The sequence below is a fragment of the Nymphalis io genome, chromosome 22 (genome assembly GCF_905147045.1).
Source record: "Nymphalis io chromosome 22, ilAglIoxx1.1, whole genome shotgun sequence".
Taxonomy (NCBI): Eukaryota; Metazoa; Arthropoda; class Insecta; order Lepidoptera; family Nymphalidae; genus Nymphalis; species Nymphalis io.
In genome coordinates, this window is record NC_065909.1 from 4,103,105 (window position 1) to 4,127,986 (window position 24,882).

Here is a 24,882-nt window from a genome sequence, read left to right on the forward strand (position 1 = left end):
ATTAAAGACCTTTCTATCATTTCTAATTTTACAATGACTGATTTTAACCAAAATCTGCTAATGAGATCAATAAATGAAATATAATTTTCTGAGGTCCGTGTCCAATATCCATGACAGACGGTGATTGAGACCTTCTGTACAATATTAAAAAATTAAAAAATTGGCGGGATTCAATATTTGCTGTCCTTTTTACTTCCATTTCATCACGTAAGATGAGGGTTATAGTTTTGAAAATAATATATAATTCAACGTAAATCTAGTGCTACTCCAATCTTCTTTTTATTAAATAAAAGTGAATGTCTGTATGTTTGTCCGCTATACGTTCCAAATATTTTTTTTTTATATTCTTCTACCCTTGAAAAGCTGGGAAATATAGTTCGTTTAATTTATATACGCGCCCACACACGCACGTGCTACAAAAATAATTGTTTTATTAATAGAGTTTTTGTAACTTGTCATACAAAATAATATTTACCTGGCTTACCCTCGGCCCCATAAGACATTTCTAGGCTGCCCTCCTATTATTGTAATGACAACCAACAACTCTAAATGTTGTTTGTAATAACAATAAAAAATGGTGTTCAGTATTTCAGAAAAATATTTTATATTATTACAAATTTCATTCTATTTCTTACTATACTTATTTTTTTCTTTGCAATCGTTATTATATCAATTAATAATAATAATAAACGCGATTGTGATTGTAAATAATTCCGCTTGATTTGTCTGTATTCATGTTTTTGCTTAAATAAATGAACATTAATTTAAGATTGATATTACGTCCAGATCTTCAACACTTACGAGTGAATGAATCTGAATAATGAATTCATGAAATTCCTGGAACTACAGTGCAAAAATTTTCATTAAAATATAACACTTTGTGTTATTGCCTCTGCTGGCGACAGGATGGTTAATTTTTCGTCCAGCGGAATTGTGATTTAAAGAGGAAATGCTGCTAGCATTTTAGTCATCCTTCCACGCGGTCACGATTTGTACAGTAACCATCTTTAATTTTTATTTGTATATTATATTAAATGTAAATAATTATTCTGTTAATAAAATGTAAATAAAGCCATGAAATATAATAATTCCATCCATAAATATATTGCGAAGTTTTTTTTAAAATAACTACCCAGTAATTTACACTTCAATCCAAAGCGTAAGTATTATTTTCACACCTGCAGGAGGTGGAAATGTCAAGATGTCCTTCATTACTTTTTCATCACCACGCACAGACTACGTGACACGATCAAAACGGAATTGTTATATGACTTTTTTATCATGGACATTGAATGATTTAATTAAAAAAGTATCAAAGGCGTACCTAGGGATAAAAAATACATGATGTATGTATATTTAGATAATAAAAAAGAAGTAAATCTACCATACATTATAGTATACCATACATATAGAACAGTGCTATTCTGTAAGAACTCGCTTAGTATCTCACTCATGCAGTGCAGTGCATCAGTTCTCCTTACGGTTAGGGGGCCACTACCCTATGTAAAAGATTTTATTTTCAAACAAGCAATAACAAATTTCATAAATGTTTGCGTGTCAACTTTAATCCTAGCTGCACTATTATTAAAAAAAAACACAAGGAGAACAAAAAAGACCTAACATTTCTATACTTTTGCGACAATCAATGCACCGGCGAACCTTTATCGGCCCAACAACGCTACTGTACTCGTATTCGTACCGTACTCGTGAATGTTGAAAGCCGACTTACGGGTGCACTATTTTGATGCGAATGTCCTTTAAATATTATTATTATTATTATTTATTTTTCCTCTTTTCTGGCGTGTATCTACGCTATTCAAGCGCAAAATATTCTGCCAATGGCACGTATAAAATAGATGACACATAATATGATAAGAAATTATGTGGTTTCAAATTTTGTATCGTTTAATGATGATGAGTGAAAACTATGTAATTCTACAGTAAATATCCAGAATATTATTATTATTATTATTATATTGTAGTTAATTTGTCATATCACTTTTTGACATTTCACGATCGTATCTTTTGATTTGTTTCTATTTTTAATGTTATAGGTTAGGTGGGCGGCAAATGTACCACCTGATGTTAAGTGGTCACCGCAGCTCATAGACTTTGTAAAAAAATGTAAAAAAATATTAACTATTATTCCTTACATCGTAGATAATAATACAGTCTAAAGTAAGTAATAAGCCCTATCAGCTAGTAATATAGTTTATATATTATCATTATATGCCGTATGTTGCCTTGTTTTGTTTATTTTTATATAGTTTTGTCTTGTTTATTCAGCTGTACACTATTTACCTGTTATTTATTACGGTGACATAGACCCTACTCACACAGAGTCTCTATCTCAATCATTTATCAGCCATTTAATCAAAGATATTATAAGCCCATAGACATTTTAGTATTTTTAAATGATTCGACATATTCCTAACAGTTAATTCTATTAGTTTTGTATTCAATGTCTTAAGTCGTTCCGTCGAGTTAATAAAAACGTAACACCGGTCCCTAACATAAAAATAAAGCAAAAGCTAAAATATACTGTAATAAAAAGTTTATTACTTAATTTGAAGGCCATACTTATCTTGATTTAACTGAAATATAGGGCAGCCGTTTTTGTAAATTAATTAAATTGGTGTGCTGGGTTGAAAAACTATGGATTTTGAAATTCAAGTGAACACCACCGAGTTTGGAATAAGACAAATCATCAAAAAATACTAAATTATCAATAGTTTCATCCTAATATCTATAATTAGTGGTCTGTCACTAAACTCAGTGGCAATTAACACGTAAAAAATTGTATAGTTATAAAGAAGACATTGCCGCTATATTAACCATACCTTACAATGTCAATGCGCCATCATCCTTGGAAACCAAGATGTTCTTTCTCGTGTGCCTTTTGTAACACTGGCTCACACATGCTTCAAACCGTAATACAAAAATACTAAGTATTGCTGTGTGGCGATAGGGGTACACAGGGGGTACACAGGGGGTACACAGGGGGTACACAGGGGGTACACAGGGTGTTTGCATAGTCTTTTTTTCTCACTAGAAACACGCGTTTACGTGTTTCACCTACGTAAAGTGTGTGCGCCGAGTATGCCGTTGCACGCCGCACGCCGAGCCAGAATAAACTACTGCTGAATAAAGTACTGCTGTTTTGCGGTAGAATATCTGATGAGTGGGTGGTACCTACCCAGACGAGCTTGCACAAAGCTCTACCACCAGTATTAGCTCGACTGTAACTAACAGCTCTATAATAATATATATTTATTTATAATACAACAATATTACATTAAATTACTTATATCCACTTTAACCCTTTAACCGCCCGACTTCATATCTGTTGGCGTGCCCCCAGCGCCCGGCACAGTGAATCGAAACACACAATACAATTTTCTAAAAATAATGTTAGTAATTCTTCTAACTTTGGACATTATTTTTAAGACTTCTAATTAAGAGGCTAAAGTGTATTAAACTGTAAACGATTACTTAGTTAACTATTTACCTAATGTAAACATATTTTTGATAGAATACAGCGTAATTAAATAAAAAAGCTGATAAAACGATCAGTGTTATTTTGGTCGTAAATATACGACTCAGGCGAAATGGGCCCGAAAATATTTGTCGGATTAATTCGACCTAGGCGGTTAAAGGGTTAAAAACCAGCACTACGTCTCTTCGTGGGACGTAACGGGATCGCCTGCGCATTCTACCGTGACGCTCCGACTTGCACAATGTCCTTCACTCCCCACATAATATTATAACATTTAATATATTGTTTTCTTTTTATGTATATTCACTATATTCTTGTTTGAATTAACTATCTGTGGCAGATAATAATATTGATAAGTCGAATCGTTTTCGCTGTGACGTCATAATTTCTTAAGAAAATTTAGGTATCAAAGTGGAACTTTGCGATAGTGGAATAAGAAAATGGATAAACGGTAACGTTTATTTTCCAATTGCAATTGCGATTGCAATCAACTAACAATTTGTTAGTAGCATTGAGTATGTGCTCCAGTGGCGGTTTTGTCTCGTTTTATTTATATTCTTAGAGAGTGTGTTAGTTTTAAGGTTTTTAGTAATCATTATAAGTAAATTCATTGCACTGGTTTTTTGCTGAAAAAAAATATATTCGTTCATATTGCCTTGAGCACTAAGTCTCTGTAATATGTTGTTCAGACTGCTTGTACGAGTACGGCATGTTTCATTCCAAACGACATTTTAATTATATATAATCGAGTAATATTAAATATGAATTAATGGATTTGAATATTACGCTAGGAAGGTACTCATTACAATTATGCGTGCAATTTGTATGCAATTGATTTATGATTTTAATTAATAATTGATATTTTCTGTCACAGAATATCTGGAATAACCGGGATTAAAAAAGTTAGCAGTGTCATACTACTTACTACTTGCTTACGTACTTTCCGAGAAATGGGAGATTCCTCGGAAAGTACCTACGTAAAGCTGTTGGCTTTCAGTTCGACTTCAGTTAGGATGACATCATTATAATATCATACGCCTGTCTTTTTACCTCTTTCACCTTGTAATTTACGTTTAGAAACTTATATTATTATTTTCAAACATAGTAACTCACATTTTAATTAGGCCACATTAATCAAGCTGAGAAATAATGCTTTTAGAATTTAGCTCAATTTTTGTGCAATATACATTTTCTGTTGTGCAATAAAGTGTTAAATGAATTAATAAATTGTAATAACTTACGCTGTTTTACCATTGCCTTCAGGAGCCACCCCCCTCCTGAGCCGTCGTCTAAAAAAACGTGCTGCACGCGCGCATCCCAGTCTCTCCCACAGGGGGCACGAAGCCTGTTCACAAGCCTCGGTATCCGATATGGTACCATTCATGCTTCTTTTTATAATTTCAAACTGTGTTTGTCAATCAAATTTTTTTTAAAATAATAATTATTATTATCAACAGTTAACGGATTTATTTAATTATTTTTATAAAAGTAAAAATAGAACGAATAATGAGTTTCACTGCTACTTATAAATTGGTCTCATAAAAAAAAGTTACAAATTATATCATCTTTATATCCTCATCAGCTTGCTAGGGCATTTTTTATTAGTATAATATACATTCAAATACAGACGCTGTGATAAATTCAATGTACAATTTACTATAGTTAGAAAAGGTTGTTAATTTTCAGTCTTACTTATAAAAGTTGCAAAACGGCTATTTAGTTAAACACTAATTTGTATCTCTTTCTGTCATTATTGACTAACATTCGAAAGAAAAAGACAAGACATTGTTAAATGACTCGCAAGTCGCAATAATAAAATAATAAAGCCGTTATCTTAAGTTTATTTTTTATTCAAATACTTATTATTATTTATCAGTGTAATCCTAAACCAAATGTAACCTTAAGCAGAGTCGATCAAGCGATTCGAATCATCGATTAAAGCGATATTAAACACTAATGTTGCGATAATAGGAAATTTTATCTGACTATGTTTTGCTTACAATAGATTCAGTTTTTAGACACTGGAACAAACTTTGACCCACTATTAAAAAAAACAACTGAACATTATTGAATTGTCACCACGGAACTTGATACAGCCTCATAAATATATAATCAATAAATAGGCTCTCATATCTAATGATGGCAATTATATTTATAAAGTAGCTAATGCAACTTTAAGCATTTAGTAGTCGTTTTCAATGACAATTATAGCTAAATATCAATTCAATATTGTCTTAATTTTAATTATATAATGTAGGTATTTAGTGCATTTTAAGTTTTATTAACCGTCTGTTTACGTTTAAATTAAAAAATTATATGCATATTTTTGTATCACGAAGGTAATGAAAATAAATGATCATACTTCATTTTTAAATGTATCTGAGTACACACATGAAATAAAATATATCTCTTTTTTGTTGATGTCTCTTTCTGCATTTACTGTCAGATCTCCGACCATTCGGCCTATATTTATTTAATAAATATATTTTAGAGTTAATTGTTTTAACTGTTTTTATTACTTTGACAAAATACATATAAACAAACAATGTTATCATTAAAATTGATTATTTTTCTAAATTAAACTATTTATTATTGACCTTAAATTAAATTTTTATTAACATATACTTTTTAAATTACCGTGTTGATAAACAATAACTAAAAAATGTTAGATAGACAAGTACCTGACACGACGAGAATAATCTAATATTGTTTCATTTGAGGAACAATCATATTTCTATTTGACATTAAAATACATAAAAATCTAAAAAAAAAACTATTCTACGTAATAAGTATATATTGCACAGACTCATTTTCTATGTTTAAAACTTATATTAAGATCATTCTATACGATGTTATAATTGGCATAAAATTCTTACGAGTTATGCAGTACTTTAACTAGATGGCGCTGGGTGTATTTTAAATCGCGCTATAGTTGTGTCGAGTCGAAAAGTACAATACGTTTCATCACACGGGTGTTTTCAAACATCGTGAGGAAATCTGTAATTTTTAACATCGTTTAACCGCTTATGTGGTGTCAACGATTATATTCGATTTATCTTTAGTTAGTAGATACCTACTTTTAATGAACTAGCATATTGTTAGGTTTTAAGCTTTTAGTAGTATCGTAATATGGACTAATAATAAGAAACTGACTAACGGTTTTGTTTTGTTTTAGCATTGAGAATATCGCATTTAATAATAAAATCTGAATTATTGGAATGAGTTAAAAAATACTGTATAATTTTGTTTATTGCTTAACAAGTTGGTTAATTAGAAAATCTTAATACATTTTATTTAATGCCATGTAATTACTAAAACAATAATAATTGCTTATTAAAAATAAAAGTTATAAAAAATAATTATATTTTTCGGATATTTTCAAATAAAATATTATTGATCAATTTTCTCATTTTAATTTTTTTTTTTTATGTAATTGCTATGTTTGAATTTTTTTTTTTCAAATTATCGTCACTATGAAAACATTTATTATCTATGTTTTATTACAACATTAATAGAAATTCGAATTAATTTTTATTTAAATATAAGTACGTTATGTTTTTATTTAATAACATTATTATTTTCCATTACGTTTAGTAATTACGATACTTTTTGATAAAACACGCGGTCTCACGCATCGCTGGGCTGAAGCGATCTTGCCGAGCGCCGACTTATAACTAATGAGAAATATCGACTATACAAAGCAAGGGTGCTTACCCTTAGCGAGTGTTATATTTTTATTCAACCACAGGTTAGGACCCCACTACACATAATTTGCAATTATTCGCGCAAATGTTTTTAACATAGTACGAATTTTTACTTTGTAATTGAAAAATGTTTAAAGTGTATTTAACAGCGTAAGATGGTTACAGGAGATTGGCCAGCAATAATACCGATTTTTATATTTTTAATGGAACTCCAATGCTAATAAGTATTTCATATATTGTTTAATTCTGTAGATATCATCTATTCAATGTCACCATTTATATAATGATATACTTATTCATTTAAAAGACAAAGCTTATTGAAATGTGTATGAAAACGACGAACATTGTTTTGCTGCAGCTTTTACCGCTTTTTCTAAAATATAATAAACTAATTTTGTTATTTAATATATTGCATAAAAGTTAATTGTTAACTGTAATGTATGGAAAAAAGTAATGAGAAAAAAAAATAAGCATTGCATATAATATTTATTAGCTCTAGAAGTACAAAAATAGAAAATGAGTACCTTATATTATTTTACTTAATACAAACGAAACGATTTAATAGAAAAGCATGAATTACAATCCATCCAATTGTCCTTATTTTCATTATTAATTTTTAATTATTAAGTTTATTTTTACAAAATCTGATTTTTGACAATATAACGAAAAACCATATTGCCAGATAAGCCATATTGTATTGTACTAACGTAAAAGGATTCACTTTAATCGCATATATGAGCAGCAACAGTGTTTCGTTTCTTTGTGTGTTAAGCACAAGAAAAATCGCTTGTTTTGCTCCATTCCTTTCAGGATTAACTGAAAGCGATAATTTGATCGATAGCATAAAATATTACTTCTATGGAATCAATGGTTTAATTTTGTTACTTGTTTTGTAAAGTTTACTTTTTAATTTATTTTTTGTTCGAATTCCAAAGGCGTGGCAACCATATAAAAATGAGTATGGATTAGAATTCCTATTACCCATACACACATTAATAAAATATCCATTATATATCCATAATAATATACCCATTCTATTCCAACCAAAAGAGGAATAAAGACAAATAAACAAATTTGACATGGAATTGACGTCATACAATTGTCAAAATCAAAATTCTAGAATAATCTATTTATGATGTATTATCATTATGGATTTGCGAAGAAATGAAGTTTTGAGTATCGGGTGTAATGGTCATCAGAACTTTAGAAGTAAAATTAAAGTATAATATATAAAGATATATTAATCAATAAAATCTCTGTTTTTTATAGTTAGCGGATAATATAACAGAGTTATTAGCGAATCGCATAGAATTTGTAAATATAAGGTTTGTTTATCTTTTATCTACTCTTTCTTCGATTGCAATTGGATATATGTAATTATTTATTTTAAGCACGCATGCACTTCATCCTCTTGGTAGATGGATCAAGCTTGCAAACTTCGAAAGGACTGCATTTCTGGTTGTTGCAATACACGCCAGCGCCACCAGCTGAAATTAAAAAAAAACATATGAAATTTTCGTTACATATAAAACTAATTCAATTTTAATTAAATTGTGAATAGAAGTTGGAATAAAAAGAAGTGAAAATGATTAAATACTGAGTGGGAAAGAACTGTTCGTTTCATTTACCTACCGCTTGTTTTGATTGAAACTTTGAAATTTTGATCTTCGGGAGTAAGGCTCCCTTTGTGGCAATTACATACACCGAATTTGACAACCCTTAAAATACTGATATATAATCGATATATATATCGATAGTTTTGTGGTAATTAATTGTTATTGATGATGTAATTTTCATCAGTATTTTTGCTTATTGATGATCTCTTTTGAAATAAAACGAATAATGTAAGTTTCTACTTACACTGAGAATACTTGTCCTTTCCGTTGTTTGCGCCACCAACAGCAGCAAGATCTACGCAGGACTTCGAGTTACAGGAATTCGGACAGCACACCTTGCCATTGCTACAGTCATAGTTCTGTTGACATTTTGGGCTGCAGCCGTAGATTTTAGATGGCAGGGGACAGCTGCCTGTAGCTGGAATCGTAAAGATAGTTGCTTAATTGTCTGCCTTTTGTTATTTGTAAGGTAATTACTGTATTAAGGTTATAATAGTCAATGAATTCATTAAAAAGGCGTTTGCCTAATAGTAAAACATGTTGTATTAAAATATTTACAGTTCAAGATTTGCAGTACATATTAAATACGAAATGTAAATATTCATGAAAATAAATCACAGATAAAAAACCTTTTCAAAATAATCGTAGAAATTTTAAGGTGAATTTATTAGTCATTACAATATTTGTGTATTAAACCATTATGTCTACGTTAAATAACACGAAACTTGTTTGATATTATTTATAATATTAATCTCTGGTTTATTTACCGCCTTCCGTGTAGCCGATAATGAAGACCACGGCGAAAATGGCCAGCACGATTGTCGTTGAACCTGAAAATAGATTAAAATATTAATCTATGACCATAAATGAACTTTAAACAACTTTTTTCCAAATAATCTAATCTCCATATAGGTATTATTCCTACGTTATTAGTGTCTTTGGGTTACCTTTTTTACAATTATTTGGACTTTTTTACAAATGGACCACCTGATGGTGAATGATCCATTTACTAGTCCGCCTACTTATTACATTTAAAATAATAATAATAAAAAAACTACCATATAATACGTGTATCTTTATAACAGCCCGAAATCCGGGCAGAACAGACCGCTGTAGCTTGTCTTGCAAATGCCCATGTGTATAATTCATTTCCTGTTTAAAGGTTAAGGTAAACCTCGTGAAAAGACCTGCATGAGTCGAATGAAATTCTGCCAACCACCAGCTCGTATTGGTGCAGTTTTGCAAAATAAATTCCAAGTCTCTTCTCGGGATTTCTTTTATAAATATGAAAGTGAAGAGGTCAAAATAACAAGTATAAAAAGCTCTCAAGATTTTCTCATCATAGTAATGAATTAAATTAAAATAATCATCGAAGTGTTAAGCCGGTTTTCTAATTAGACAACTTTATTTCGACCCAAAAAAACATCCTACCGACAATTTTAAGCTATCATCGAATATACTTAATAGCATATCTAATAATGTATAATAATAATAATGCAGCTGCCTTATTCGTTCCACATATAAATATTAAATCTGTATATTTTTTCAATCTAACATAATAATATAATGTAAATATGACAATAATAGGAGTATGTTACATAGTTATATTTAATGTTGCCATTTTAAAATGGTTCATACAGTCTTCGACGAAAATCGTTTAATTACATAAAACAAATAACAATTAAACAGCTTAAACATATTAATTCCAGAGAAGTATTTTATAAAACAAACGATATGAGGTCAATTTGAATCATATGAAATGACATAAGCAAGATAACATCAGGTCAAAGAATTAATATTGCAGAAATGTATTATTATTCGTAGTGTTCTTTTATTACTTTATTTTTATAACTTATCGTCCACCGTCAATGTCCGTCCGTCATGCTTTGACAATCATTGGATCTAACATTTGGTATACAACATAGGAACAATCCTATAATTAAACAAAACAATATGACCTCTGTCCTGTACATATAGCCGTATTTGTACAATTAATGTAAAAACGTGACCACCTCAACAAGCGAAGTGCCAAGTGAACGAGACATCTCGCAACTACTTTTTATAAATCAGGTTTGTTATTAGACTTCAGAGATTCAAATCAAAATTACTTTCGAATGGACAGATGACGAATGGTGATTACTATATGTAATTAATCATCACTAATAATATGATTTTAGGCAACGTCGGTTGAGCTTCTAAAGTATAATTAAGTTATAACCGTATACAAATTGAACTAAGTTTAACAAAAAACAAAAAGTAATATATGTTTATCAAACATTCGAGATTAGCCGCTAAGGTATGGAGACATGCAGCCCAAACAATAATCAAAATTTTTATTGTTCAATTATGTTAAAGTAATGATGACGGTGATGATGTCCTTCAGACCAATTTCGGCCATGACGGCCAATCTCAAGATAGATTAGCTAGATCCTCTAAATTATTATTAAGTATTATTCATACTTATTTTTTTTTCAGTTGAACAGTTTTGTCGACAATATGACATACGCAGTATTACCTACTTACTATGGAATAATATAATTGTATTTATTATTTATATACAAAGAAAATTACTCCAGTAATTATATTTAAATAAACTCGATTATTACAAAGAACACTTCAGCACAATGATACTCTTGTATTAAAATAGCGACAAAACAAAAGGAAATAGTGTTCTCCGGCAATAGACTTGGATTACAATTGACTATTATAACTATGTGATGACGCGGCACGTAAATAGGATTAAGGGAATTACATGACTAAGGTATAATTTTATACATGCATATATACATAATTTACTTTGTGGTAGGGCATTGTGCAAGCCTTGACTCACCACATATTACAATAATTAATATTATAGTTTCGGTTTAAATGATGAGTTGGGCAGTTTAACTACAAGCAGAAGGGACATAACATCATAGTTCCTAAGGTTGGTTGGTGACGCACGGGTGATGTAAGGGATGGATTAAAATGTCTTGCTCCCGATGTCTATGGGTGGTGTTGACCACGTACCGAAAGGTCTTCCATTTAGTAGTCTGCTACAGTATTTATAATAAAGTTGTTACATAAGGCATATTGATTTTACATAATAAGTGTAGCCTACACTAATAGTTTTAATTATTTTCCTACTATGTAAGTTATTTAATGGTAGCTAAGTTTCATTATTACGTAACTGATTTGTTTTTTGTAAGATTATTTTATCCTGCATAAAATATAAATGGTTATTTATATATCGTAGTCAAAGAAGGTTACTTGCCAAATAGCCAAACAGTGTAATGACCGCTTCAACCAGTTTATTAATCTGCCAGCCAAATTCTAATTTCATACCAACACACGAGAATGTTTTAGCAGATATTAGGCATAAAACATGCAGTCCAAAATGTCAAGTGGTTCAATGTTATGTGAATATGATTGTGAATATTTAATTATAAAATATTGCTAAATTTAATCGACATTTTAAGAATGATATTCTTTTCGTCATATATCGATTGCTAATTGCTATGGGGCTCAATTCGGTATTGTTTTTTTTATGCAATTATTTTCTACTTTCATTAAATCTAATTTGTTTTTAAAAGTACCTGTTACAAATATTGAATAGTAATAATAAAATACAATTATATCTAATCAATCGATTAAGATGACCTAAATAAATATAGGTTATTCCCCTGACTACACTATTTCTCGTAAAAGAATATTATTTTAAGAAAATGATAAACAACAGAAAATTATTAGGTACTTAGGAATGTACACTTAATAATATTTATAAAATGGCCGTAAATAACCAAAAGTAATAATATTTATGTATTTATTTATTAAGGATCTCCAACAAAGGATACACACTTACGAGTACATTACATGGTTGAATAATGTTTTAAAATATGTGTGCTCCTTCAAATAAAGGAGACCACAGCAAGCAATATTATTTAAAGCAAACGAGTGACTTATTAAACAAGTAAATAGTTTCAATAACTCCAATTATACTTACTTATTACTTTATTTAAACATATTTTTTGGATTATTCACTGTTAATTGGAAAATTAAATTGTTTTAAAAAAATCAAAAGCCCGTCTTTCGCATACAGCTTTTAAAAACTTTTATATAAACAAACTTACCCATTGTATATTTTTCTCTACAAGGTTTTTTTATTCACAACTGCTCTGTATGAATGTCCTTACAATACTGGTTCTGATGAGGCAACGTTTTACGCTCTTTATACCTATCACTATAATTATGTCTCATATAATTTGTATTTGCCAAGACTACTCTGTATCCTAAGTCGTGACTTATATGGGTCCTTTAAAATGCTAAATAAAATAAACCATGTCATTATCATATATGGGGAATCAAAAGTCATTGCGATTGAAACTCGTACTCATATTAATGATTGTATAATATTTTGAAAAAGTACAATTTTTGCTTCTACTATCTATAGTCAAATATATTGAGAACCACATTTATTAGAAAGTATTTAGCCGATAAAACGCCTGGTTTAAAGTAATAGCAATATTTATATACGTTATGTTGCTTCACATATATAAATATAGAAAGAAAATAGAAGTAGTTCTTAGTTTTTTAACCGAATGAAGTGAAGCGTATTGACGTTTTTTTATTAAATAACAATTATTATAAATGTAAATGAAGTCAACAAATAATAAGTACAACATTTTTTCTATTCTGATAAAAACCTCATTATTATATTTTAGTAGCAAAATAGCTTAAGGTTTATTCACAAACAAAAAAAAAATACCTAAAAAAGATTATTAATACGGTAATGTAATTTATATAAAGGTTTCGAAATATTTCTTGTTGCATATAGACTCTTGTTATCTATGACAAAGTTATGTTACGCTCTGCTTCCTTACATCATATCTTCTATCCATAGAGTATCGAGTTAATTCAAAAATTTCGGTTTGTTGATAATGTCAAACTTTCAGTTTCAACGGATAAAGTTGTGTTGGAATTTATCTTATTAAATATATTTGTGTTTTATTCTATTTAGTATTGTTCGCAGATTAATAACATTACAGTGGAGTTATGATTTATGAGTGATATAGTGTTTTTCATTTTAAACGCATTAAATATAAAATTATGGATCCTTTCACTCAGGTAGGTTTGGATCAAGTTTCCATAACCGTCATCGCAACTTGATATTTAAGTAAATTATAATTGATAAAGTTAATAACTATCTATTACAGCGTATGTTAGAAAGAGCGCGTGCGAGGCAAGAAAAAATCGATCAGAAACTGGCCAATTCAGGACAATCAGTTCCAAAGCGGAAACCGTTGACAGAAAACATTATTAAAAATCAAGCGTCACCTATTAAATCGCCGATAAAAAACACAAGGGAATCCATTTTGTCACCGAAAAAGTCTTTAAAAGAATCAATTAATTACGATGTGCCCGTAATAAAGAAAGTAATACAAAAAACTGACCAAACATTAGTACCGACGCCGCAGAGAGCTCGTAATGATATTATAGTCACCAAAAAAGAGTTCAAAAGTCCCAAACGGAGCAGTCTTAATCGTCGCAATTCAGATGTGTCGGTGGAGATAAATATTTCACATAGGAATGATATTCAAATAGAAGTCCAAGTTGAGGAGAGGGATGCGCCTATCAGCATTGTTTATGATACAACAGCTGAAAGTGGGAATAATGAGGTTATTAAAGAAATAGAAGGTAAGATTTCATTATGCTTACTTAGTAAAATTAAGCTCTACGTTAGCAGCACAGCTTAAAGTAACTTTTGTCTTAAGGAATTTGTGCTCATGATAGATACAGTTTTAAAGTTCTGTAGATAAGGTTCAGCTATAAATAGATAATTTTTGTATGTTTATTTTAAGGCACAGTTAAGTTTTGTTTAATTTTTCACACTTTCAGTTTATAATTTTAATACTTTTCAAATTATCATCTTATTACTTTTATCATTGAGATAAATAGCTACCTTATTTTATTTATGTATATCTCATGTAACTTGGAAACAGCTTTCATGATTTGGTTAAAAAAACATATACTTCTTCGGGAAATAAATTATAAATAATAATGAATAGGGCTGAGGAAGGCTATGTTGCCTGTACTGTACTTATACTTAAGACATATTGAGAGAAATAAATTAAGATGGACATATTATCATTTCTTTAATGTTTGTCTGATTTTTTTAATAATTGTATCTTATCTTATGAAGACTGATTAAGTTGATGAAGGTTTATTATAATTTAATAAATATTTTTTATTTGTTAAAAGCCGAGATGGCCCAGTGGTTCAAACGCGTGAATCTTAACCGATGATCGTGGGTTCAAACCCGGGCAAGCACCACTGAATTTTCATATGCTTAATTTGTGTTTATAATTCATCTCGTGCTTGACGGTGAAGGAAAACATCATGAGGAAACCTGCATGTGACTAATTTCATTGAAATCCTGCCACATGTGTATTCTACCAACCCGCATTGGAGCAGCGTGGTGGAATAAGCTCCAACCTTCTCCTCAAAAGGAAGAGGAGGCCTTAGCCCAGCAGTGGGACATTAACAGGCTGTTACTGATGATTACTACTGATGATTTGACAGTCCCATATGGCTTTATAATATAAACAATATATCACATAATTAAGTCAATATGTAACCTTTTTCAGCATATAATAAGTAATATTCTTAATTTATCATTTATTTAATTTAATTTTCGCTATTAAAAAAATTAAAAATCAACTTTTTCTCATTCTACTATAAAACCTCAATTTCTTATAATAAAATTCAAATGTTGATTGTTAGTGAAAGGATCTTAGTGGTAGGGAGTTTAACTAAGGGTCCGTTCACACAGACCGGCTCGGAGAGCATCGGCCTGCTTTTTTCTTTTCACACAGACCGGGTCGTATACGCTTGGAATTGGCCGGAGCGGAGCCGCCAACTATTTCACATCGACCGGCTGGAAGAGATCTGAAAGCGGGTGCGAGCGAGAAAGAGCACGCAAGCGGAGCCGGTCGGCTCCTTTTATTACTTCACACGAAGCGCGTTCAGGCATTTTTAATGACAAAAAAGGTGCAAATGCAAAAATAAACTTTACTACAATCACTCAAAACACTGTTTCCAACGTGATAAAAATCTGCTCTCCTCTCCGAGCCGGTCTGTGTGAACGGACCCTTAAGGTCATTCTCCTATATGACATCTTTGTCTTTTTTTAACTCTTACATCACTTTACTATTTCAAAATATTCTTGACCTTAGTTTAATAAACAATATGTTCAATATATTAAATACTTAAAAACACTGTTGCTTTTAAATATTATTTTAATTAAGTATAAATGAAATATAATGGATTTACAAACACTAAACATTAATAATAGTATTATATCTAATATAAATTGTATTCAAATGACATAAAGTTTAGGTTTTTGTGATCAACATTTTTTTTATTCGTTCTGGTTTGTTATAAGCATAACAAATCCTAGTCTAATTGATAACTAGTTTTATAGTTGATTATATTGTGTTAATATTAAAGAATAGATCATTACACGAAAAATATCAATAAAATAATAAAACTGTTTACTCATAAACGAAAGGTCAACAACATTAACATTTTTCCTGTCCAACCATTTTGCATATTAGTCACTTATAGATAGCATTCTTGGGAGGCATTAACAAACGATGTTTATTCAATCGTAAACACAAATAACAAGGTACAAGACCCTTGAGTACAATTGCTTCTTCTTTTGTAAGTTTAATATAGGCCATTTAAAAACGTAAGGTTTTTAATTATTGTTTGTAAAAAAATGACTTATTCTATTTGTGTGGTTCCTAATTCTAATGTAATTTTATATATTTACATAGTTTTTCAGTGTTTATAGAAGTTTGAATTAACTATTAGTTATTATTAATTATAATGTTGCAGATGATACTACAAAGTTAGAAAAGAAAGCTATTGAGATGGCAGACGATAAGTCAGAGAAGACTACGTCAGGACTACGTCACAATTTCAAATCTAGACTGGATCGACTTGGCAATTTGTATTCTGGTAAGTTTTTTATTCTGTTTATAAGTTTTGTTAGTGTATTAAATACTCTTTGAAACATTATAATTTATGTTATCTTGCAATGCAGTAAAAGGAAATGGTTAGATGGACTATGATGATATTTATATTGTAAACAGTAAACAGTGAAACATATAGTATATGTTTTACTGCCTCGTTAGTCTAGTGGCTAGATGTAAGGCCACTGACCCAATATATGTATATAGAACATTCATTCTTAACGTTTTTTTTCAATATTGCATTTGCAGTTGCATTGCCATTCGAATTAACTAGCTTATTCATTTAATGCTCATTACCAATATTTATGTAATTCACGCAGTTTGATATTTGTGTTTTAATATTTCAGATAAGCCAGAATTATCTTCACCAATTCATCGAACCGAGCAGGAGTTCACATTAGCAACACCACCTCCAGCCGGAGAGGCTCCAAAACCGAAAGGTGGTGGGAAAAAGTATGGTAGACTGGCAGCTCTCGCTGATCAGATCAATAACTGGGAGGATGATATGAAGCATCATACTCACGTGAGTAGATTTTTATTTCGACACATAAACTGAAAACGTTCTAATGTTACCACAAAGTAAATAAATAATTTTTAAATTATTTGTATCTCAATTATTGTCATATCATACACCTCAATAATAATTAATATGTATATTTATATTATGAAGCTGGTAAAGATTGTTTGGCTTAATATCATAATCTCAGGAACTACCAGGCAATTGAAGCAACATATTTTTACCTTAGATTAGCTAGAGTATTGATTATACGCTATGAGGATATATAAGTTTTATTTAAAATAGATAAATAAATATAAAAGTCATGGTGATGCATTTGCGAAGACAAACAGTAAATTCCTTGTTTGGTACTTATAAACCAGTAATTTATACATTTTTTTTATATATAGCAGCAGCCAGCAGAAACTAAGAAAGCTCCTCCGACCAAAGAAGAGAAATTAGAGGCTTCCACGCTCGATGTCTCAATTCACTCCTTTAAGGATATCAACAAAGTTTTGCAGACTGCTACAAAAACTAACAAGGTACTTGTTTTTGTCACGTCCAGATTCTCATTTGTTAAACAGCTGGAGCATTTTTTAATACATAGAAATATTGATTACATACTCCTCAAACCTGAAAGTTATCACTTCAACATGAGGTTTCTGGAGAATTTGCTCTATGCTACCCTTCCATATGCCGACAATGCGCTGCAATCACCAACTGTGTGATAGAAAATTTATGACCCTTATGCCTGTAATGACACTGTGAAATTGGGAGATTATATCGTCAAATAGTACAGTAACTGAAGCGTAGGTGGTACCCTAAAGATCAGCTTTCGCAATGCTCTACCATACGTCACAGTCTGTTGAAATTATATGCATATGTATAATAGTTATCAAGAGTATCATTAGTGACGTCATCATTAGTGACGTCATCATTAGTGACGTGTGACGGTTTCTGTACCTCTAACATGAATGCAAAATTTCATAATGGTTCGTGGAGCAGTTAAGATGTGAAAGCATTACAAACAAATAAACTCACTTTTATCTATAATATTAGTAAGGCTGTTTCTAAAAATAATTAAATAAATACTTAAGTAATCCATATATTTATAATTGTTTCTGAGCAATTGCTATTTAGTAATTGTGTAATAATTCCATAAAATGATTTTAATTAGAGAATTGTACAGAATTTGTAGTAAAGCGTCAGTTTTGTACAGTTATCAGTATTGAACTCAGGTAACAATGCCATGTTTGAATATATTTTTAGCCAGAACTAATCACTATTATTTAATAAAGATCTCAGCTTTTTAAGCAGAAATTTATAATATGTATGTGTAGGAAATTTTATTATAACTTTGTGAGTGAACTTTGAAATGTTATGTTATACTTGGTGGTAGGTCTTTGTGCAAGCTCTTCTGGGTAGATACCACACACTCATCAGATATTATATAGCTAAAAATCGATACTTAGTACTGTTGCATTCCGGTTTGAAGATGAGTGAGTCAGCGTATTACTATAGGCACAAGGGACATAACATCTTAGTTTCTAAAGTTGGTGAAGCATTTGGCAATGTAAGGATTATTTACTACCAAGTATTTAACGTCGATGAAACTAGCCGACAGAGCTAGCCGACAGATGACATTCCTGAGCCTAAAGTTTTCTACGCGACTGTACTGTACTTTTTTACTTATATAACTCTTGAACGCGTTGACTTAGAAACTTGAAATTTTGTATGCAAGTCAATGCATTGCAATGCATGCCGCATTTTTGAGCCGCAATTTGTGATTACTATCTCGTTTGGGTATCTTTTATTGACTTGCATACAAAATTTCAAGTTTATAAGTCAACGCGTTCAAGAGTTATAAGCTTATTACCCATGATCAATAGGCCGCGGTCCCTTTACGTCAGAAAATGTAAAAAAACTATATTTAAAATTTCTGCGCCGCATTTTTGTGGTTATTATTTTTTTAAGGTACCTTTATTTAACTAGCATATAAAATTTCAAGTTTCTAAGTCAACGCGTTCAAGAGTTATGTGCATAGTAGCCATGCTCAATAGACAGACCGCGCTTCCTTTACGTCGGAAAGTGTAAAAAACTGTATTTAAAATTTCTGCGCCGCATTTTTGTGGCTATTATCTCTTTTGGGTATCTTTAATGGACTTGTATATAAAATTTCAAGTTTCTAAGTCAACGCGTTCAAGAGTTATATAAGCAATAAAGTACAGTACAGTCGCGTAGAAAAGTTTAGGCTCAGGAATGTCATCTGTCGGCTAGCTCTGTCGGCTAGTTTCAGCGACGCAGTATTTATCATTTTTTGAAATTTAAATAATATGCATTATGGATTTGTAAAAGCGAAGTTTATATCGGAACTTTGGAAGTAAAATAAATAAATATATGTTAGCCAAGTGTGTAGTGCGTATTAGCAGAGATAATTAGTACTTCGCATGTCGTATTACAAGTGATTTAATCCATACTTTGTCTATCTTTACTCCTGCGATTAGAATAGGCTGTAGTCGCTGTATTATAGGTTTATTCCTGTAATGCAATATGTTCGAACATATAATTTTATTTATATCCACATTATTGTACAGTAACAGCCTGTGAATGTCCCACTGCTGGGCTAAGGCTATGAAACATGTATAAACATTGTTTTCCTCACGATGTTATCCTTCACCGTCAAGCACGAGATGAATTATAAACACAAATTAAGCACATGAAAATTCAGTGGTGCTTGCCCGTTTTTGAACCTACGATCATCGGTTAAGATTCTCGCGATCTAACCACTGGGCCATCTCGGCTCATTATTGTACACCACTTTAAAATAGTATCGAAATGCTTAGAATTAATTCATGTGTAGTACAACGGATACTTCTTCCAGACAACCCAACCGAAACGAGAGACTATAAAATAGAATTTCCTTAGAATCAATCGATACGAAATATATAAGATGGGAAATTGATAAATGATTTTCTTTATTTTTCAGACTAATGTAAATTCAAACACATTCAAGAAACCTATGAACGAATGTCAACGGTTGGGGAAGAAAATTGTCGCTGAACTGGTAAGTACTTAGCAGTAAGACGATATATGATACTCGTGTTTATTTCAGATATGAGCAATAAGTGTTTTAAAACGTTTCTGCTTTCGTTTTTTTTTTTTAACTAAAAAAAATGTTAGGAAAAGTTTTAGATTTGATAAAAGTGTCAAAATCTGTAAATTTTGGATGGATTTTAAAATGAATTGAGACGAAGGTAAGTTTGTTCTTATTATTTATTATTTTTAATTGTATTTGTAGAACAAAGATTGCTCTGTTTTTTTTTTACAATCGATGTTAATTTCTTATTCATTATGTACAATTTTGTCGAACGAAACAAATTTTAGTCGATCCAGCATCTCTGACCGACATATTTGAGATGCTCAGATCCTTTGCGAGTTATTTGTTAGTTTTTTTTTTTGAATATGCTATCAGGTTTTAAGTTTTTATTATTTTTTCGCTAAGTACGCAAAAATTGTGTGTACTTTCATATTTGTTATAATAGTGGTGAGAGTATTAAAGCCCCAAATCTATTTCCGGTCGCGAATGATTGTTATACCATAAGCATATCCAGCGTAGTTTCAGAGTTTCCATTGATATTATCCGATAGAAATTCGATAACAAACGAACTTTTTGTCAATTTTCAATAAACTTGAGATTTGCGTCTTTGTTCTACAAATATCGATATATGAGTTATTTCATATATAATATAATATCATCATTGTATGAATAATAATATATAATTGTAATGAACTTCCATTAACTATTGCATTCGTATCGAATAGAAATATTTTAAAGGACACGTGATTTCGAATTCATGTTTTGATAGTAACGTCAGCAACGAATTGAATGTCTGTTTTTTTAAATATCTCAGAAACACCTTTAGCCTACTGACTAAAATATTATAAGAGAGGAATAACAATAATTGGTATATATATATGTATGTATAATGCTACCAGAAATATCATATATAATATACAGTCAACAAAATTGTACAAGATTGGAGTCTGATAAAAATTTGTACAGTCAACAAAAATCCTAAAATTTATATTATGTAATGCCTTAAAAGACAAACATAAAAATTAACCTTAATAAAAACCATCTACATAATATGACAAAATCACGGACTGTTCGTCTATGGTGATTTAATTACAAGAAATATGTTATTGTTTATCATAATGTTGTTATATATATATATGTATATAATGTGACTAACAAACGAGCCCCTACGAATGGTAAGGGTGGCGGTTCGAAATTATTGGGTGGTGGGATGTTACGTTATATTATTTAGTAAGTGACGAAGTTGCATCGTTTTATTTTATCTGTGATAAGGTAATAACATTTTGTTTATTATCTATGGTTTTCTTTTTCGTTTGGAAATAATGACGTTTTTATAATTAGCCAATCACGGCGGACGTTGTCCTGCCTGTATATATACTAAGGTTGTACGATATTATCAAATACGATTTATAAGGTTACATATTTATAAACGATTATAAGGTTGATATTTATAAATGCGGTATTTTTTTATATATAGTACAGGAAGGCGGCGAGCTCGTCTGGGTAGGTACCACCCACTCATCAGATTTCTACAGCAAAACAGCAGTACTTGGTATTGTTGTGTTCCGGTTTGAAAGATGAGTGAGCCAGTGTAATTACAAGCACAAGGGACATAAAATCTTAGTTCCCAAGTTTGGTGGCGCATTGGCTATGGAAGCGATGGTTGACATTTCTTAGAATGCCAATGTCTTAGGGCATGGTGACCACTTACCATCAGGTGGCCCATATGCTCGTCCGCCTCCCTATTCTATAAAAAAAATGCTTCGCCATTTTGCCGTCTGTCATACGACAGAATAAAGATAAAAATTAAACAATACGTCATTGAAGGCTTAGAGGACTAGTTCTTTTATGCCTTTAATGTTCGTCTCGGATTCGAAATTTAAAAAAAAATCGTTTTTTTTTTATAATTTTGTTTCCATTTTATATTGATTACGCTAAAACTCGTCAATATGAAATCAGACAAAATGAAATCAGATGAAACTAATATTGAAAAGGGTACCGTGTTATCTTTACCCTTTACCTATTTATATAATATAGATTCCACAAGAGTACTGCATGATATTCTTCAAGCAAAGTAACAGTATATAAATGTCCCACTGCTGGGCTAAGGTCTCCTTTTGAAGAGAAATATAGCAGCTTATTCCTATATATATATATATATATATATATATATTTTATATTATACTATATTTACTATATTATTTTTTCAATTATTGTATATTACTTAAGTAAAAACAAAAAAAATAAAAATATACATAAATATACCACCATCCATGTTCACATGCATACAAGTAAGAATTAACCTCGGGAACCCTTAAATCCAAGCGTCGATTTGCGTGCGCTCTTCGGCATACGTAAGGCGAGGCGCGCGACCTTTGGTTACGTTTTATTGTCGTTCGTAGAATTATAGAATCTGTGGAGAGGAATTACTATTTTATTATTTTTGCTATAAATTTATTTTTGGCGGCTTATAAATTTATTTTTTTCATTTAAAAAAAAAGTCATTCGTTATATATTTTGGCGAACGAACGATATAAACATTTAAATCAAACTCGAAATATTTTATATTATGTTTATTTAGCGTGACTATTCTTAACCTTTTTTTTCTTTTACTTTTTTTCCTTGTGAGCGTGCAATAAAGTTATTTAATAAAAATAATAATAGACTTTTACAAGTAATTATGAACCGTCAAGCGGTTAATCGGTCTACCACCGGTACGGAATGTGGATAATTGTAAATTTTGAGAAATTTAAATTGCTATATATACTTTATTTTATTGTTCTCAGTAAAACATGTTTCACTATTAAAAATTAAATTATAAAAAACACTCCATTCCATTCAAGCTAGTCTAATCCACGATTAGTTTCACGCGCGATGGGACAATTTGAGGTGCGCGCGCGCAGCATACAAACTAGCGGTCTCGTGTTTACAGCTAATCTAAATTGCGTATCAAACATTTGCATAAACAATAATAGCTTATACTTTTGTTTTCAATAGCATCAAAAACATTCATTGATTTTCTTTTAATGATTTTTTCATCATGTATAAAACTACATAGAATTACTTACATACAATAATAATATGTATAACATACGTGATAAGGTAGACAGACTGGCAAATGTGTCATCGTCCAAAGGCAGTGGTACTGTCAATATTACCTTAGCCTACCCTTAAGATGAAATTGCGTCACAACCCTGGGGAAGTAAGATCACAAATCGGGCTACAATAGTACCAACTAAGTACAGATGTGCCGCAGCGCTATCTAGCGGCGAGTTTGAATAGTATTAGAAAATATATCTTCTGAATGAAAAAAAAATATGTATTATGAGTCAACCTTCATGGCAATTATTAAAAGTTTACAAGTTATGTGGTTTCGTTGATTAATAAATAAGTATTGATACGTCAATCGTAGCATTTAATCCGATGTTTTTTTTTTTTCGGCTCGTGAGGTATGTTTACGACTTCGACTTGACAACTTAAGAACACGTTGAAAGGGTGTTTCTGTCAATTCTGACCTTTTAAAGATTCAATCGTATTTGGAGTATTAAGTTTCAAGGTATTTTCATTTTTATCATTTAAAAGAGACTGTATAGATAAAGTTTTATGTGTGTATGTGTGTGTGTGTGTGTGTGTGTGTGTGTGTGTGTGTTTCGTGTGTTATTTAGTTCAAAAGGTTGAAGGAGTTTCTAGAAGCTTTCTACTATTTATCAACCTTTTGGCTAATTGGAAATAGACGAAAGCGGTACTACACACAGTACAACTTAAGATAATCTTTGCTATCTTCGTAATCAATGGAAATGAATGTTTGTTACGAACGCTGGTGTTCTGCGTAATCCAGCGAAGGTAAAAAAATAATTAAACTCTAATAGTAAGTCTAATAGTATTTTTTTTTTAAATAAATTACAAGTAATAATGTTACATAATTTGTTAGTTTGACGAGCCGGTTGGCGTGGTTGGTAGAACACTTGCCTTTCACGTCGAAGGTTGTGGGTTCGATTCCCACCCAGGACAGACATTTGTGTGCATGAACATGTCTGTTTGTCCTGAGTCTGGGTGTAATTATCTATATAAGTATGTATTTACAAAAGAAAAGTAGTGTATGTAGTATATCAGTTGTCTGGTTTCCATAGCACAAGCTCTGTACAAGCTTAATTTGGGATCAGATGGCCGTGTGTGAAAAATGTCCCAGGATATTATTATTATTATAATATAATCGAAGGAATAGATACATAATCCATGCGATTTGTAAATTTTTTTGCTATATTATGCACTACAAACAGATGTTGATTAAATATAATTATTTGTAATACAATACTACCGATAATTAGTTTTTTTTTTTTTAGAATAGTAAGGTGGACGAGCATATAGGCCACCTGATGGTAAGTGGTCACCAAACGCCCTTGGACATTGGCATTGTAAGAAATGTCAACCATCGCTTATCGCCACCAACCTTGGCAACTA

The 24,882-nt window shown here is 30.9% G+C and overlaps 2 protein-coding genes across 8 annotated transcripts in view; one reads left to right on the top strand and one right to left on the bottom strand.

The window, feature by feature from the left end:
• Nucleotides 1–7,667: 7,667 nt before the first annotated feature.
• LOC126777387 (waprin-Phi2) lies at nt 7,668–13,018 on the bottom strand. The gene is made up of 4 exons (XM_050500433.1): nt 12,926–13,018; nt 9,584–9,646; nt 9,061–9,234; nt 7,668–8,687 (listed from the first exon to the last, which is right to left on the bottom strand). The coding sequence occupies exons 1-4, from the start codon at nt 12,927–12,929 to the stop codon at nt 8,587–8,589; spliced, it is 342 nt and encodes a 113-aa protein (XP_050356390.1). The 5' UTR covers nt 12,930–13,018; the 3' UTR covers nt 7,668–8,586.
• Nucleotides 13,019–13,760: 742 nt separating this feature from the next.
• Nucleotides 13,761–24,882, top strand: part of LOC126777343 (anillin) — a 67,317-nt gene continuing 56,195 nt past the window's right edge. For 5 of the 7 annotated variants that reach the window (XM_050500344.1, XM_050500348.1, XM_050500347.1 and 2 more), the window contains exons 1-6: nt 13,761–13,919; nt 14,009–14,489; nt 16,692–16,814; nt 17,176–17,351; nt 17,735–17,866; nt 20,311–20,388. In XM_050500344.1, coding sequence (XP_050356301.1) covers nt 13,902–13,919; nt 14,009–14,489; nt 16,692–16,814; nt 17,176–17,351; nt 17,735–17,866; nt 20,311–20,388 — 1,008 coding nt within the window. In that variant the 5' untranslated portion in view covers nt 13,761–13,901. Of the gene's footprint in view, nt 13,920–14,008; nt 14,490–16,439; nt 16,480–16,691; nt 16,815–17,175; nt 17,352–17,734; nt 17,867–20,310; nt 20,389–24,882 lie in introns of those variants that run through there. The other 2 variants (XM_050500345.1, XM_050500351.1) reach the window with 2 other exon arrangements.